This window comes from Hemitrygon akajei, chromosome 2 (genome assembly GCF_048418815.1).
Source record: "Hemitrygon akajei chromosome 2, sHemAka1.3, whole genome shotgun sequence".
Lineage (NCBI taxonomy): Eukaryota > Metazoa > Chordata > Chondrichthyes > Myliobatiformes > Dasyatidae > Hemitrygon > Hemitrygon akajei.
Window position 1 is genome coordinate 151,711,512 of NC_133125.1, and position 15,734 is coordinate 151,727,245.

The following is a 15,734-nucleotide window of genomic DNA, read 5'->3' on the forward strand; positions in this document are numbered from 1 at the left end:
TTGGGAAAAACAAACCAAAATTGACCTGTGCTTTGGGTGGAGCCAGGGTTTGGAAAGATGAGGTATTCATTCCTTTCGGCTTGATTAAGGGGTAGAATTTAAATCACCACCATACATTAGCAGTCCCTTGCTTTTATGCCTAACACTGCAAAGATATGTATGGAGTTTAGAGTACAGAAACAGGCCATTTGACCCAACTAGCCTGGGCCAGTATTTGTATCCAGCTCCAATCACGTCCCAACTGCAGATGAAATAAACCTAACCAGACAGTGCTGGGAACTTTCAGCTATACATGTATAATTAATATATATTAATTTATAGGGTATTTTGAGGATTGCTCTGTGCTGTTGGCACAAAACAATTTCAAAACGTATGTCATTGCTAATAAACCTGATTCTGATTCTGGGCAAGCTGTGCAGAGAGAAACAGTTGTTGTTTTAAGTTGTAGACAGGATTACTCAGCGGATCAGTCAGTGGCTGTAGAGAGAGAAATAGCTGAAATTTGTCGTTGAACTGAACGTTGACTGTTTTTCTCTCTCCTCAGATGCTGCCTGATCTGTTGAATATTTCTGTCATTAATTTGAAACATCAACTCTTCTCCTCTTTCCACAGATGCTGCCCAAGGTGCTGAGAGTCTGCAACATTTACTGTCCTAATTCCTCCACTTTATTATAATTCAGTTTTCCCTCATTTGACTTCAGAATCAGGTTTAATATCATCGGCATATGTCCTGAAGTTTGCGGCAGCAGTACAATGAAACACATAATAATATAGAAAAATAATGTAAATTACAATATGTACTGTATGTATATACTATATATATTAAATAGTTAAATAAAAGTGCAAAAACAGATATAAAAAATGTAGTGAGGTAGTGTTCACGGGTTCAATGTCCACTCAGAAATCGGATGGCAGAAGGGAAGAAGCTGTTCCTGCATTGTTGAATGTGTGTCTTCAGGTTTCTGTACCACTTTCCTGATAGGAACAATGAGAAAAGGGCATGACCTGTGTGATGGGGATCCTTGATAACAGATGTCGCATTTTTGAGTCACCGTTCCTTGAAGATGTCTTGGATATCATGGAGGATAGTGCCCATGATGGAACTGACTAGTTTTACAACATAAGAACATAAGCAATAGAAGCAGGATTAGGGCATCTGGCCCAGCGAGCTTGCCCCACCATTCAATAATATCGTGGCTGATCTGGCCATGGACTCATCTCCAGCTAACTGCCTTTACCCCATAACCCTTAATTCCCCTACTAAGCAAAAATCCATCCAACCTTGACTTAAATCTTTTTCCTGAGGTAGCCTCCACTGCTTCATTGGGCAGAGAATTCCACAGATTTACCACCGTCTGGGGAAAGCAGTTCCTCCTCATCTTCATGTAAATCTATTCCTCTGAACCTTGAGGCTATGTCCCCTAGTTCTAGTAAAACTCTGCAGGTTACTTTGATCCTCAGTAGTAACTCCTCTTTCCGTATCACCCCCCACCCCCCGCCCCACACACCAAACGGTGATGCAGGCAGTCGGGATGCTTGTTAAAGAGTCTCCTTACGTTTGTCACATTTTCATGGAAACATCAAGGCGTCTGGTGAAATGCCTCCTGCTTTGTGAGAACGGCCAACACAGTCTGTGGATGTGCCGGAAAGCATCCTGCATGTGTCACCACTCTTCTGGAGCCAAGAAAGCATCCCCACCACTCACTAATGGGAACGTGCGGGAGGAAACCCATGTGGAGAATGGACATACTCCTTCCAGACAGTGCCATGAATTACCGTAATCACCAGCACTGTAAAGCGTTACTCTCACTGCTATTTCCTCCTCGTTTCACACACTCCTTTTGAGATCAATTTCCATATCTTATCAACTAATAAGCAAAGAAAAAAAGATGTTGGCTAGTTGATTAACCAATGGCGATTCTCTGATCTTCTGGTAATGAATGTTCTGTCCATCCACCGTCACAGGTTGCAGTAAAGGATCCAGATGCTGAGTATGAACCGGGAAGTCAGTTGGACCTACACTTCTCCACCAATGATGCAGCACATGTGAACTTTGTTGCTGTTGATTCAGCAATATATATCCTCAACAACAGAAACAAGCTGACGCCCAGGAAGGTAATGTGCTTCCACCTCACTGGTCGGATCATTGTAACCTTCCCGAATGACCATTTCTAACCAGAAGCCTCTCTGCTATTTTGGGAAGTGTTTTAAATTCAATGGCACATAAAGCAGGGAAAGATTTTTCTTTCCAAAGGAAAGTTTTTATTCACTGTCTTAAATGGGCAGCATAATGTTGCAATGCTTGACCTCAAAACCCTTGTAATGACCGTAATGTCTAATTGTAAATGTCAAAGCAGGAAATCTGAAGTAAAATGATGGAAATACACAGAAGGTCAGGTGGTGCTGGTGGAGAAAGAAACAGAGCACAGAATGGGATGGGTACCCGGAATGCACTGTCAGGGGGTGCTGGTGGGGCTGGATCCGATACATGTTTTATATAGCCATATGGATGTACAGAGGTGGAAGAATACAGACATTATGTAGGTATAGGGGAGCCACAATATTGCACTTGTGGTGAACTACATATACCTGTCTGGACACGCCCCTCTGCTGACTGCTCCTATGGCTCCTTCCACAGACCCCTGTATAAAGGCGGTTGGAGGCACTGCTCCCCCCTCAGTCTCCAGGATGTTGTGTGGTGGTCTCTTACTACTAATCACGGTCTCTTACAGCTAATAAAAGCCTATCGTTCGCCTCCCGACTCCAAGAGTTATTGATGGTGCATCAGCACTGCACTAATTAAATGTATTGTAATTAAAAGCCCAAGTAAACTAATTCCTTCTGCCTGCACAGTGTCCATACCCCTCCATTCCCTGCACATCTATGAACTGCTTTACTGTATAACATCCAATTCCACCACCACCCCTGACAGTGCATTTCAGCCACCCTCCACTCTCTGCTTAAAAAAAACTGGTCACACGCCTGTCCTTTCAACTTGCCCCCACTCACCTTAAATGCACACGATTAGACATTTGGATTCTGAGAATAGATACTGGCTGTCTACGCCTCTCATTATCAGCTCTTTTGTACTCCAGAGAAAACAACCTTAGTTTGTCCAAAAACTCCTTAGAACACGGGCCCTCTAATCCAGCAGCACCTGGATTTACTGATTCAGCTCTGAGGCTTGTCAGAACTGGCAATGAGAAAAAAACCGGTTAGTTTTCAGTTGTAGAGGAGGAAAACAAGCATTTCTCTCTCCACAGATACTGCTTGACTTGTTAAATGTTAAGGATTAGGCCACTTGGCCATCCTTGTTTTTAATTCTCCTGCCATTTCTTCATTGCTGATCCATTTTCTTTCTGAGCTCCAACCTTCTGCCTTCTCCCTGTACTCCTTCATGCCCTGATCAATGAAGAAACTATCAACCTCTGCCTTAAATATACATAAAGACTTGGCCTCCACAGCCACCTGTTGCAACGAGTTCCCCAGATTCACCACTCTCTGGCTAAAGAAATTCCTCCTCATCTCCATTGTAAAAGGGCGCCCCTCTATTCTGAGGCTGTGTCCTCTGGTCTTAGACTCTCCCACCATAGGAAACATCCTCTCCACATCCACTCTATCGAGGCCTTTCAACATTTGATAGATTTCAATAAGATCAGCCGTCATTCTTCTGAATTGCAGTTAATACAGGCCCAGCGCCATCAAACACTCGTCGTATGACAAGCCATTCAATCCTGGAATCATTTTCATGAACCTCCTATGAACCCTCTCGAGTTTCACCATATCCTTTCTAAGATATGGACCCACAAACTGCTTACAACACTCTCAGTGTGGCCTCACCAGTATTTTATAAAGTCTCAGCTTTTAATTCTAAACACGTCATGTCCATTTGACAGATCGATTCTTTCCTGCAAACAGGTGTTTGAAGCAATGAACTCCTATGACCTGGGATGCTTCTATGGAGGTGGAGTAAAAAGTGCAGATGTCTTCCTGGATGCTGGCCTGAGTTTTCTGTCCAATGTGGAAGTGTCGTCACATAGAGATGGTAAACTCAACGTGGATGCAGCGGTTGGATAGATTGAATCAACCTTATTGATCTTTCAGCGTGTTTTATGAAAGGCAGAATGTCAGTGAGAAAAATAATGTCCAGAAATTCTGTCACATGACAGAGTTTTGCTCTGCTATGTATTGAAATCTATGGTTCAATATGCTTGCAAAATCACCAGGTGAACAACAGAAATCTGTTAAGGATCAAAGGTGTGCCTTCGTGTGTTTATAATGACTGGCTAGAGTATTGCCTGTCCAGGTATGCAAACAAGACAAAGTGGGAAGTTGGGCTCTGAAGGGCAATGAACTGGCACAGGGGTAGAGCCACTGCATTGTTGTACCGGAGAGCCAGATACATCGCCAGCCTCCGGTGCTGTCTGTGTCGAGCTTGTGACCGCATGGGATTCCCCGGGTTCTCTCATTACCAAAGATGTGTGGGTTGGCAGACAAGTTGACTCAAGTTGCCCTTTGTGTGAGGGGTTGAATTTAGGGAGTTGTGTCTCATTGAAATGCAGCATATGATTAAGCACATCAGACGAGGTTGTTGCCTAAAAAACACTTTATTAATCGCAGTTATTTGAGGCAACCCAAAGAAGAGGTTCATCAGGATGCTGCCTGGCTTGGAGGGCATGTGCTGTCAGGAGAGACTGAACATACTTTGAGGATGAACATTTACTCCTCTAACTTCCGTTAATGCCCCTCCTCCCCTTCTTACCCCATCCCTGATATATTTAGTCTTTTTTCCCCCCTCCTTTTTTTTTCTCTCTTTCTGCTCATCACTCCGCCTGTTCTCCATCTCCCTCTGGTGCTCCCCTCCCCCCTTCTTTCTCCCTACGTCTCCCGTCCCATGATCCTTTCCCTTCTCCAGCTCTGTATCCCTTTTGCCAATCACCTTTCCGGCTCTCAGTTTCACCCCACCCCCTCCTACTTTCAAATCTCTTACTGTCTTTCCTTTCAGTTAGTCCTGACGAAGGGTCTCGGCCCGAAACATCGACAGTGCTTCTCCTATAGATGCTGCCTGGCCTGCTGCATTCCACCAGCATTTTGTGTGTGTGGACAGAGAGTACCTGTTTCCCAGGGTTGAAGGGTGAGCGGATGGGGGTTAGAGTTGGTTCAAGGGGTAGGTTTTTTACTCAGAGAGTGGTGGATTCCTGGAATGCACTGCCTGGTACAGTGGTGGAGGTAAATACATTTGAGGCTTTTATGAGCCTTTTGGATAGGCACATGGATGTAAGGAAGATGGAGGGATATGGACATAGTGTAGGTAGGAGGGATTTGTGTTTGGGTGATTAGTGTTTGAATGGTGAGTGGCGAAGGCCTTTCACCGTTCAATATGGTAGTGTTATTTAACTAGCTGCTAGACAGTCACATGAACATGCAGAGAATGACTCAGAGTCATTTATGTATCGCAAGTACAGAGAAATGCATTGTTTGCACTAACAGCTAACACAGCTTAAGGATGACAGTCCGCAAGAGTCACCATGTGTTCCAGTGCCAACCATGTTCACAGAACAACACCAACAACAACAGAACAAAACAGCAAAACAGGTCCCATTCCTCCCTCCTACCCAGCCACCCACACACACCCAGACAGTTTTCCAATCCCAGGACAGGCTTCCTGGCCTCCAGCCTCCAGTGGACTTGTGGTCTCTCAGACAGAGGGCCTTCGCCTTCCCCATTGGACTCACAGACCCAGGGACCTGTGTGGGTGGAAGCGGTTTAGTTTAATTTGGCATCATATTCAGCTTAAACATGTTGGGCCTGCTCCTGTGTTTCCTGTAATGACGTTAAATTATTTCACTTCAAGTACAATACAGTGCTAGGTCCTCTCAGATATTGTTAAGAGTTGCCTTGGCTGAGGACATGGTGTTATTTCTACTGTTTGCACAAGGAACATCGCAAACATATATAGTATTTCTGTGAAATATTGACGAATTTGCCAAGTAGTGATTATGAGAATTCTTCCAACCAGGTTGAACTTTCACGGTGAACTTGACACTCAATAGCAAAGGCAGTGATTTGGGTTTTTATATTTGATTACTTTCCAGAATATTCCTGCGCCAACAAAGTCAGAAGGCAGAGGAGAGCATTACATATTCAGCAAAAATATTCTAGGAAATGTGAGTCTCTATGTTCAAATTCTGTCTATTAACATCACATTTGCATTAAAAAAGAAACTTTGACTTTGTATTAATTTTACATCCCAGTGTTGAGCCAATCTTTTCTACTTGGTACTAGAAAAATGTAAACATGTGGTAGAATGTACAATAAAGATTTACTAAACTGATTCTAGCATTTGGGGGATACAGCAGCACTTTTACTAATGCTGCTGACTCCTGCCTCCAGAAACATGGGCTTGATCCCAACTTCAAACACCGTGCATGTGGAGTTTGCATGCTTTCTCCTTGATGGATCCCCCCCCCCCCCCCAGGTGCTCTGGTTTCCTCTGACAACCCAAAGATGCACGTGGTGATAGGGTAATTGTCCCTGGTGTGCAGGGTGAGGAGTAGAACCTGAGCAGTGTTGATGGCAACATGGGGAGAGTAAAGTGGGACCAGCGTAGGATTGGTATAAATGGGTGGTTGAGTATTGACACAAACAAGGTAGGCCAAAGAACTCTCTCCATTCTATGTGCCGCTACGAATCTAGATTTTTATGGACTGTGGATGGTTTCAGCGTGAGCTATTGAGGTAATTTTCCACATCAGGTGGAGTTTTGATGAGGACATGCACCATGAAATGTTGGGTCCCAGGGGATATTAAGGAACCGAGGTAACTCAAAGGTGGCATGAGGTGGTTAAAAAGGTAGATGAGATACTGCAGAACAAACATTTACTAACAGCATCAAATTAGTAATTCACCTCACACAGTTGTGGAATAGAGTTCCAAACTTCAATCAACCTTGGCTTTGGTTTATCCAAACAGGATTATAGAGTTCACCATGTCTATGGTGACGTGTGAGCAACCATCTGCAATATTCTCACCTCCCAGCACTTGCTCTGTCACCTTCCATACCTGAGCGATTCAAGTACTCCTCCAGACAATTCTTCAGTGCTGTCAGTCACTCTGCCTCCACCACTCTCTCCGGCATTGTACTTCAGGCTCTCACCACTCTCTGGGTAAGAACGGTCAACCTCAAATCCCCCCTAACTCTGTCCCTCATACCCTAAATCTACATCCTCTGGTTTTATCTGCCTTTAATAGGGGCAGTCTATCTTCCCTATATCCCTGATAATTTCAGTCACATCCCTTTCCCTCTTAACGTTCTCTGCTCAAGGGAGAATAATCCCAAATTCCCCATTCTCTGAAACATTCGCTCCCAGAGATCATCCTGGTAAGCCTCCTCTGCATCCTCTCCAGTGCTATCACATTCTTCCTATAGTGCACAAGACAGAACTTCACATAATACAATGATGAGCTCTGATCAGTAGTTTATAAATTGGTATCAGGTTCACTAATGAAGGCAGATATCCCATTTGCCTTCCTAACCACCTTGGAGGACCTGTGGACATGCTGGTTCCTGCGATGTGCTGAACTGTGTCTGCAGCTCTGCAGGCAAAATAAATAAAAGAGGAGCAGGGGCAGGTAGAGTCATGGCTTCATGGACACACTCTTCAGAAACCTGACAGCAGAAGGGCTGTTCTTCAAGTATAGAGTGTGGGTCTTCAGGTTCCTGCACCTGATGAGAAGGAGCCATGTCCCGAGTGGTTAGGGTCCATGATGATCTTGAGGTACTGTCCTTTGAAAATGTCTTCAGTTGTGTGCAGGCTTGTGCAGATGGCTGAGTCTACCACCTGATAAAGAAACGCCCTGCCCTCTCGCCTCTTTCAGTGAACGAGTATCCCGACCACAGGCTGAGGAAGTGCTGTCTGGATGGCCTAACCAGCATACTAATGGACTACAGCTGCCAGCAGCGAGCTCAGCGGGTGAAGGACTGGTCTTGCCGCCAGGCTTTCAGCAGCTGCTGCTACCACAGGACAGCCCTGAAGAGCTCCAGTGTGCAGATTATCAAGTTTTCGTCTGTAGGCAGAGGTAAGAGATGTTTCACTGTTGCTCTGTTGGTAATCTTCACTGCATCTGTTTTAGATAGGCCACTGAACTGTATTCTCCCAGCAAAGGAATTCAGTGAATTAACAACTGAAAAACAAGGGAAAAAGCACTGTGGATGCTGGGAATCTAACAAAAGGTGCAGCTGCTAGAATTTCTCAGCAGGGCAGGCAGCATCTGTGGAGACAGAAACGTTAGAGAAATGTTATGTCACCAACTATTATTAAAACTTTGTGAAATGTTAACTAACTCTCTCTCTCTCTCTCTCTCTCTCTCGCTCTCTTTCTCTCTTTCTCTTTCTTTCTTACTCTCTCTCACTCATATGAGCTAAGCTGCCTGCCCTGTGGAGTGTTTCCAGTATTTTCTGGGTTTTCTTTAGATTTACAGCACCTTTTTTTTTATATTTCAATAATCCCAGTTTAACTGGTAAATAGTATATTGAATAACATGGCACAAATATTGTTTACACCACAACTGGAGTACAACATTCCTGTGTTAGGCCTACATCACACGAAACCTTTTCTGATCCATATACCTGTCCAGGTGTCTTTTAGACTTTCTATTTATGGCTTCTACCACCTTCTCTGGCAGCTCGTCCCACATACCCACTATGCTCCTTTAAACATTTCCTCCTCACCTTAAACCTATGCTCTCTACTTATAGACTCACCCGCCCAGGGACAAAGTCCAATTTATCTCTGCCTCCCGTGATTTTATAGTCCTCAAAAGCCACCGCTTTGCCTCCTTTACTCCAAGCAAAATCAATCCCAGCCTATCTAGATCAGGCGAAGACTTGGTAAAACTTTTCTGCACCCACCTCAGCTTAGTTTCAATGACAAGCCATGATCTCATTGAATGGCAGGGCAGTGTTGAGGGGCTGAATGGCCTTCTCTTTCTAGGATTCTTTCTGAACATAGAGCATATACAGTGCAGCACACAGTGTTGTGCTGAACCAATTAGATTAGTAATTAAGTGACCAATTAAACTAAACCCTTCTGCCTATGCCAATGTCCATATCCTTCCATTTCCCTTTCATCTCTAAAGTCACTAATGTATCTCCCTCTACCAACTCCCCTGGCAGCACATTCCAGGCACCCACCACTCTGTTTAAAAAAGAACAACTTGTTCTCACATCTCCTTTGAACTTACCCCTGCCTCTCACCTTAAATAAATACCCTCTGGCGTTAGATATTTCAACCCTGGGTAACAGATACTGTCTACCTACTCTATCTATCCTTCTTATAATCTTATAAACGTCTACCAGATCTCCACTCAGCTTCCGCTGCTCCAGAGAAAACAATCGAAGTTTGTCCAACCTCTCATTATAGCACATCCAGATGGCATTCTGGTAACCCTGTCCAAAGCCTTGCCATCCTTCCTATAATGGGGTGACCAGAACTGTGTTCAATACTCCAGATGAGGCCTAACAATAGACCGCACTGATGTTAGATTACCTACCCAGGCCAATGCATATCAGTGAGCACCAGGGCTTTGTTGGTTTGGCTGCTCTTCCTTCTAGACCTTAAGACCATAAGACGTCAGAGCACCATTAAGCCATTTGACCCACTGAGTCTGCTCCCCCATTTGATGATTCATTTCATTTAAAAATATTTTTATTAATTATTATTGAAGATTAACAAAAAAAGCTACATTGAGTCAATATGTCATTATATACAATAAAGAATTAAATTAGCAAATAACTGATTAACAAAGCTAAGCAATATATCAATAATAATGAGAAAATAAAGTGTTAAGAATATTTTTTTGAAAGAAAAAGGAAAGAAAAGAACCCCTGCTAACTTAAAAAAAAATGCCTACTAACTGAAAAAGAAAGAAACAAAAAAAAACCCATTGGGAGCACAATCCCGGAGCTATACATCATACAAGCTTCCATAGAAAAAAATACCAATCCGCCAACTCAAATCCATTAAAAAAAAATTGAAAGGAAACCATATTAATTAACTCAAATCAAATGATAGTAGCGGGTGAATGAACCCCACCTTTTCTCAAAATCAAATCGAGTTCGACTTCTGATTTTCTCCAAACTAAGACATAACATCACCTGAGAGAACCATTGTATCAAAGTAGGAGCAGAAGCATCTTTCCATTTCAACAAAATAGCCCTTCTGGCCAATAATGTAACAAATGCAATTACATGTTGGTCTGATGGAGAAATACCATGAATATATTGAGGGATTATGCCAAATAAAACTGTCAATTTATTAGGTTGTAGATTAATTTTTAAAACTTTAGAAATTGTAGAGAAAATAGACTTCCAAAAATGTTTCAGTACAGAACACGACCAAAACATATGTGTCAATGTGGCTGTTTTGGTTTTACATTTGTCACACTGACTATCAACATTAGAAAACATTTTCAACAGTCTCTTCTTTTTGATGATGGCTGACTTATTTTCTCTCTCATCCCCATTCCCCTGCCTACTTCCCATAACCTTTGATGCCCTTACTAATCAAGAACTTATCACCCTCCACTTTAACCATACCCAGTGACTTGGCCTTCACAGCCATCCACAGCAATGAATTCCACATATTCACCATCCTCTGGCTAAAGAAATTCCTCCTTATATTTGTTCTGAAGGGACATCCTTGTATTCTGAGGCTGTGCCCTCTGATACTGGACTCTCCCATTGTTGGAAATATCCTCTTAATATCCACAGTATCTTGGCCTTTCAATATTCGGTAGGTTTCAATGAGATCCCCACTCATTCTTTTGAACTCCAGAGTACAGGCCCAGCACCATCAAGTGCTTCTCATACGTTAACCCTTTTGTTCCCAGGATCATTCTTGTAAACCTCCTCTGGACCCTCTCCAATGCATGTCCTTTCTTGATATGAGGTCCAAAACTGCTCATTATACTCCATCTGTGGTCTGACCAATGCCTTATAAAACCTTAGCTTTCCATCCTTGCTTGTACTGTATATTCTAGCCTTCTTGAAATTAATGCTAAGATTGCATTTGCCTTCCTTACTACTGATTCAACCTGCAAGTTAACCTTTAGGGGGTACTGCATGACAACTCTAAGGCCCTTTTCACACCTTGGTACATGTGTTTCTCTGGACAGATTGAAATTACTTTTCTTGACCTTTTCCAGCTTCAAAAGATTCAACTGCCATCGATGCCAACTCCCTCCCTGATGAAGATTTCATTGATGAAGGCTCCCTCCGGGTTCGCAGTGCTTTTCCACAGAGCTGGCTATGGGAAACATTCTCAGCCCCGGGCAGGGGTGACTACAAGTAAGACACTTTCCCCTGGACTGCACATGGGAGAATTTAACAGGGTGTTTAAAAGAAGATGCTATCACTGGTGGCAAATGGCTTCAGGCAAACACTTTCTGGAGAGAGTTGCGTGTTCTACAGACATGGGCAGATGGCGGATTGGTTGTGGGGAATGATGATACATACAGAAACAGGAATTAAAATGTTGAGTGTGGTAGGAACAATGTCCTGAGCTGCCTCTTTTTCAATGCAAGGACTAAGGTGGATGAACATAGGGACATGGAGTTATGACATTATAGTGAGATGTAGTTGCTGGAGTTGAAGGACTGTCAACTCAATGTTTTAGGATTTCATTGTTTTAGACATGATAAGAGGGAGGGATTAAAGGATGAGGGGTGGCATTACTAATCATGGCAGTGTTCAGGACAGGAAAAACTGGAGTTGCTGAAAGAAAGGCAGCAAGCGTTATCTACATGGACCTTAGCAAGGACTTGGACAAAGCCCCCATGAGAATCTGGTCAAGAAAGTTAAGTCATGATGTATTCAGGATGAGGTAATGGCTTTGTGGGAGAAACCATAGAGAGGTAGTTGACTGGAGGCCTGTGATCAGTGGTAAGCCACAGGGATCGGTGCTGGGTCCATTGTTGTTTGTCATCTATATTGGTGATCTGGATGATAATGTGCAAAAGTGGATCAGTAAGTTTGCGGATGACAACAATACTTGGGGGTGTCGTGGTCAGTGAGAAAGGCTTTCAAAGCTTGTAGTGGGATCAGAACAAGCTGGAAAAATAGCTGAAAAATCACAGATGGAAATTAATATAGAGACATGTGAAGTTACACAGTAAGTAGTAGGGCACTGAGGAGTGTGGTAGAACAGAGGGGACTGGGGATACAGATCCATTATTCCCTGAAAGTGGTGACACAGCTAGATAGGACTTTGAAGAGAGCTTTTGGCATGTTGGCCTTCATAATTCAAATTAGTGAGTAAAGGAGTTGTAATGTTATTTTGATGTATTAGACATTGGTGAGGCCTACTTTGGAGCAGTGTGTGCAGTTTTAATCACCTACCTACCTGAAAGATATCAATAAGTTTGAAGGAGTATAGAAGCAAAATTACAAGGATGTTGCCAGAACTTGAGTACCTGTGCTGTAGGGAAAGGTAGAATAGATTAGGACTTTCTACCCGAGAATGTAGGAGAATAAGGGGAGATTTGATTGAGATATACAACATTATGAGAGGTATAGATAGGGTTAATGCAAATAGACTTTTTCCACTAAAGTCGGATGAGACTAGAAAGAGAGGTCATAGGTCAAGGAAGAAAGGTGAAATATTTAAAGGAAACGTGAGGATGAACTTCTTCACCCACAGGTTGGTACAAGCAAGAAATGAACTACGAGAAGAAGTGCGAGTTCAACTGAAACATTAAAGAGAAATTTGGATAAGTACATGGATGGGAGGGTTATGGAGGCCTATGGTTCACTGTGGTGCATCTATAAAATTTGGTGAAAAGCAAAGAATGCAAATACTTTTCACTGTACCTTGCCTCGTGATCATAACAAACCAACTACCAATTAAAGTTGGAAGATACGGGTAATGTAACTCAGCAAATTAAAGCTTCAAGGAAATCCAGCTAATTTTCTCATGACGTTTATGGCATCTCCTCTTTCCTCCCATTGTCTAGACTGGTGCTTCCCACTCGTTTCACTCTCAGTGGTTTGGTAGGCACTCTGTTATAGTGAGGAAGAGGTTGAGTGTGGTGCACTGGGGGGGGGGGGACGGGGTCGGGGACCTGTGATGTAGAACTTCAGAAGCCTGTTATATACGCTTAGCACTCAGATATGTGGTGCACAGTTGGACTGAAAATCATGCTGAGTGCATTCTATGAACAGGGACTGATTCTATGCCTTAGACCTCCAGAGAGAGGCAGGCAGTGCAGAAACATGCTCTTCGGCCCACTGGATCCATGCTGACCCATTTATATCAATCCTGCACTAATTCCATATTAATCTACACCCACCTTCCCATCCGCTCCCTGCATATTCTGCCACTCACTGACAATTTACATTACTCTCCTTACCCGCCCAGCACTGGCAACAAGCAGTCTGCTGGGTCGAGTAGCATTTGTGGAGGGGAATGGAATTGTCAATACTTCAGTTCTGAATCACTGCATCCCAACCCTGTATCAAGTGTGTATGAACACAAAATGCTGGAGGAGCTCATCAGATCAGACATGTACAGCCTCGGCCTCAAATGTTGACTATTTATTCCTTTCCGTAGACGCTGCCTGACCTGCTGGGTTCCTCCAGCGTTTTATGTGTGTTGCTCTGGATTTTCAGCGTCTGCAGAATTTCTTCTGTTTATCAACTACTTAACATTCCTTCCACCCAACCCCTCACAAACGTTACCTGAGCCACTGAGCTCCTCCAGTACATTGCTTATTGCTCTGGATTCCAGTGCCTGCAGCCTCCTGTATCTCCACACGTCGTTGGGATGTGGGAGGGAACCGGAGCGTCGGGGCAAACCCACATGGTCATAGGGACACTCCACACACAGGCAGTACCAGAGGCCAGCATCGAACTTCGGTGTCTACTACTTGGCTCTACCTACTGCGTCACTGCGCTGTACTAAGGCGTTCGCAAGACCGGCGATGACTTCTACATTTCACACCAGCTGGGGTTTGAAACTGGGTTTCCCACTAGGCAGGTGAGAAATCCCCACCCACCCCCACCCCCCCAAGCCAGAAATGCCATTCCCATCCAGGGTGAATATCTACCTCCCAACTTCTAAAGCGGAGATGCAAGAGACTGCAGATGCTGAAATCTGGGGCAAAAAAGAAAAACTGCTGGAGGAAGTTAGTGAGTTGAGCAGATCTTTGAAGGGAAAGGAATTTCAGGTCAAGACTTTTCCTCAGGACCCTTACCCTCCTCAGATGCTGCCGAATGGGCTGAATTCCTCCAGCACTTGAGTTTCCTTCCTGTTCCAATTTATGAGGTGTTGCTTTCGTTTAATAAGTTTTCTTTTACTTTCCGATTGATTCCAGAATTACAAGAATCATTCCTGATTCCATTACCACCTGGGAAATTCAGGCAGTCGGCATGTTTGAAAATAAAGGTAACGTTGCCTCATTGATTATTGAAGAACCACATGATGGGTGAATTATTAATTATAAGTAGCCCCTCCTGTTGTGACGATGAATCAGAATCAGGTTTATCATCGGTGATTTATATGATGTTGTGGCGACCCACTTTCTGCGCAGGCGAACCGGCTCACAAATAGCCAGCATGTGGGGAGAGGCTTTGGTAATGCACCTCTGACGTCATTTCCGCCCGGAGAGGGCGGGCGCTAGGAATTAAATGCCAGCGCCGCGAAGTTTGAATAAACTAGTCTCGAAACGACTTACCGACTGCGTGTCGTGGCTCTAGCTCTGTATGTAGTACATCGCTACAATGTGAAATTTGTTGTTCTGCAGCAGAAGTACAGTGCAAAGGCATAAAATTACTGTCGATTACAAAACAAAACCGTGAAAGGAAGGAATAATGAGGTTGTGTACATGGGCTCATGAGCCTTCAACAATCTGATGGCAGAGGGACAATGGTTCCTGAATCACTGTGTGTGTATTCAGGCTCCTGAACCTCCTCCCCAATGATAGTAACGAGGAGAAGGCGAGTTGCGGGTGGTCAGTGTTTTTAATAATGGATGTTACCTCTTGAGGCACGGCCTCTTGAAAATTGGTGTGGAGGACTGTGCCAGTGATGTAGCTGGCTGAGTTTACAACCCTCTGCGGGTCTTGATAAAATAATATAAATATTCTTAAGAACTGGTATGAAAATTTCTGTGGTGCTTACAACGGTGATGCATTATAAATAGTTTCAGTAATGAACAAAATCCTAATTTACTTATGAATGTTAATCATTTGGGTCCTCACAGGTGTTAAGAATGATAAAAGCTGAACTTATTGTTAATAATTCTTAATTGAAGGATTCTGTGTTGAGGAACCAAAAAAGTTGAAAGTTTTCCAGCCATTTTTTCTGGCCATGACGTTACCTTATGCTGTCAGAAGGAATGAACAAGTCGTCGTGAAAGTCACCCTGTACAACTATCTATCCCAGAATGCAACGGTAAGAGACTGAGCTTAGTAGCTTAACTCCCTGGAATGTGGTATCAGTGTATAATCACACTCCAGACTCAGACAGACAGACAGACACACACACACACACACACACACACACACACACACACACACACACACACACACACACACACACACACACACACACACACACACACACACACACACACACACACACACACACACACACACACACACACACACACACACACACACACACACACACACACACACACACACACACACACACACACACACACACACACCCCTCCAGTTC

General features: G+C 43.6%; 1 protein-coding gene across 2 annotated transcripts in view; it reads left to right on the top strand.

Annotated features, from left to right (window-relative positions):
* Positions 1 to 15,734, top strand: part of LOC140716935 (complement C4-A-like) — a 124,667-nt gene that overhangs the window by 37,891 nt on the left and 71,042 nt on the right. For both annotated transcript variants that reach the window (XM_073030077.1, XM_073030087.1), the window contains 7 exons: positions 1,966 to 2,115; positions 3,919 to 4,045; positions 6,096 to 6,167; positions 7,878 to 8,078; positions 11,204 to 11,345; positions 14,369 to 14,439; positions 15,307 to 15,446. In XM_073030077.1, coding sequence (XP_072886178.1) covers positions 1,966 to 2,115; positions 3,919 to 4,045; positions 6,096 to 6,167; positions 7,878 to 8,078; positions 11,204 to 11,345; positions 14,369 to 14,439; positions 15,307 to 15,446 — 903 coding nt within the window. The remainder of the gene's footprint in view (positions 1 to 1,965; positions 2,116 to 3,918; positions 4,046 to 6,095; positions 6,168 to 7,877; positions 8,079 to 11,203; positions 11,346 to 14,368; positions 14,440 to 15,306; positions 15,447 to 15,734) is intronic.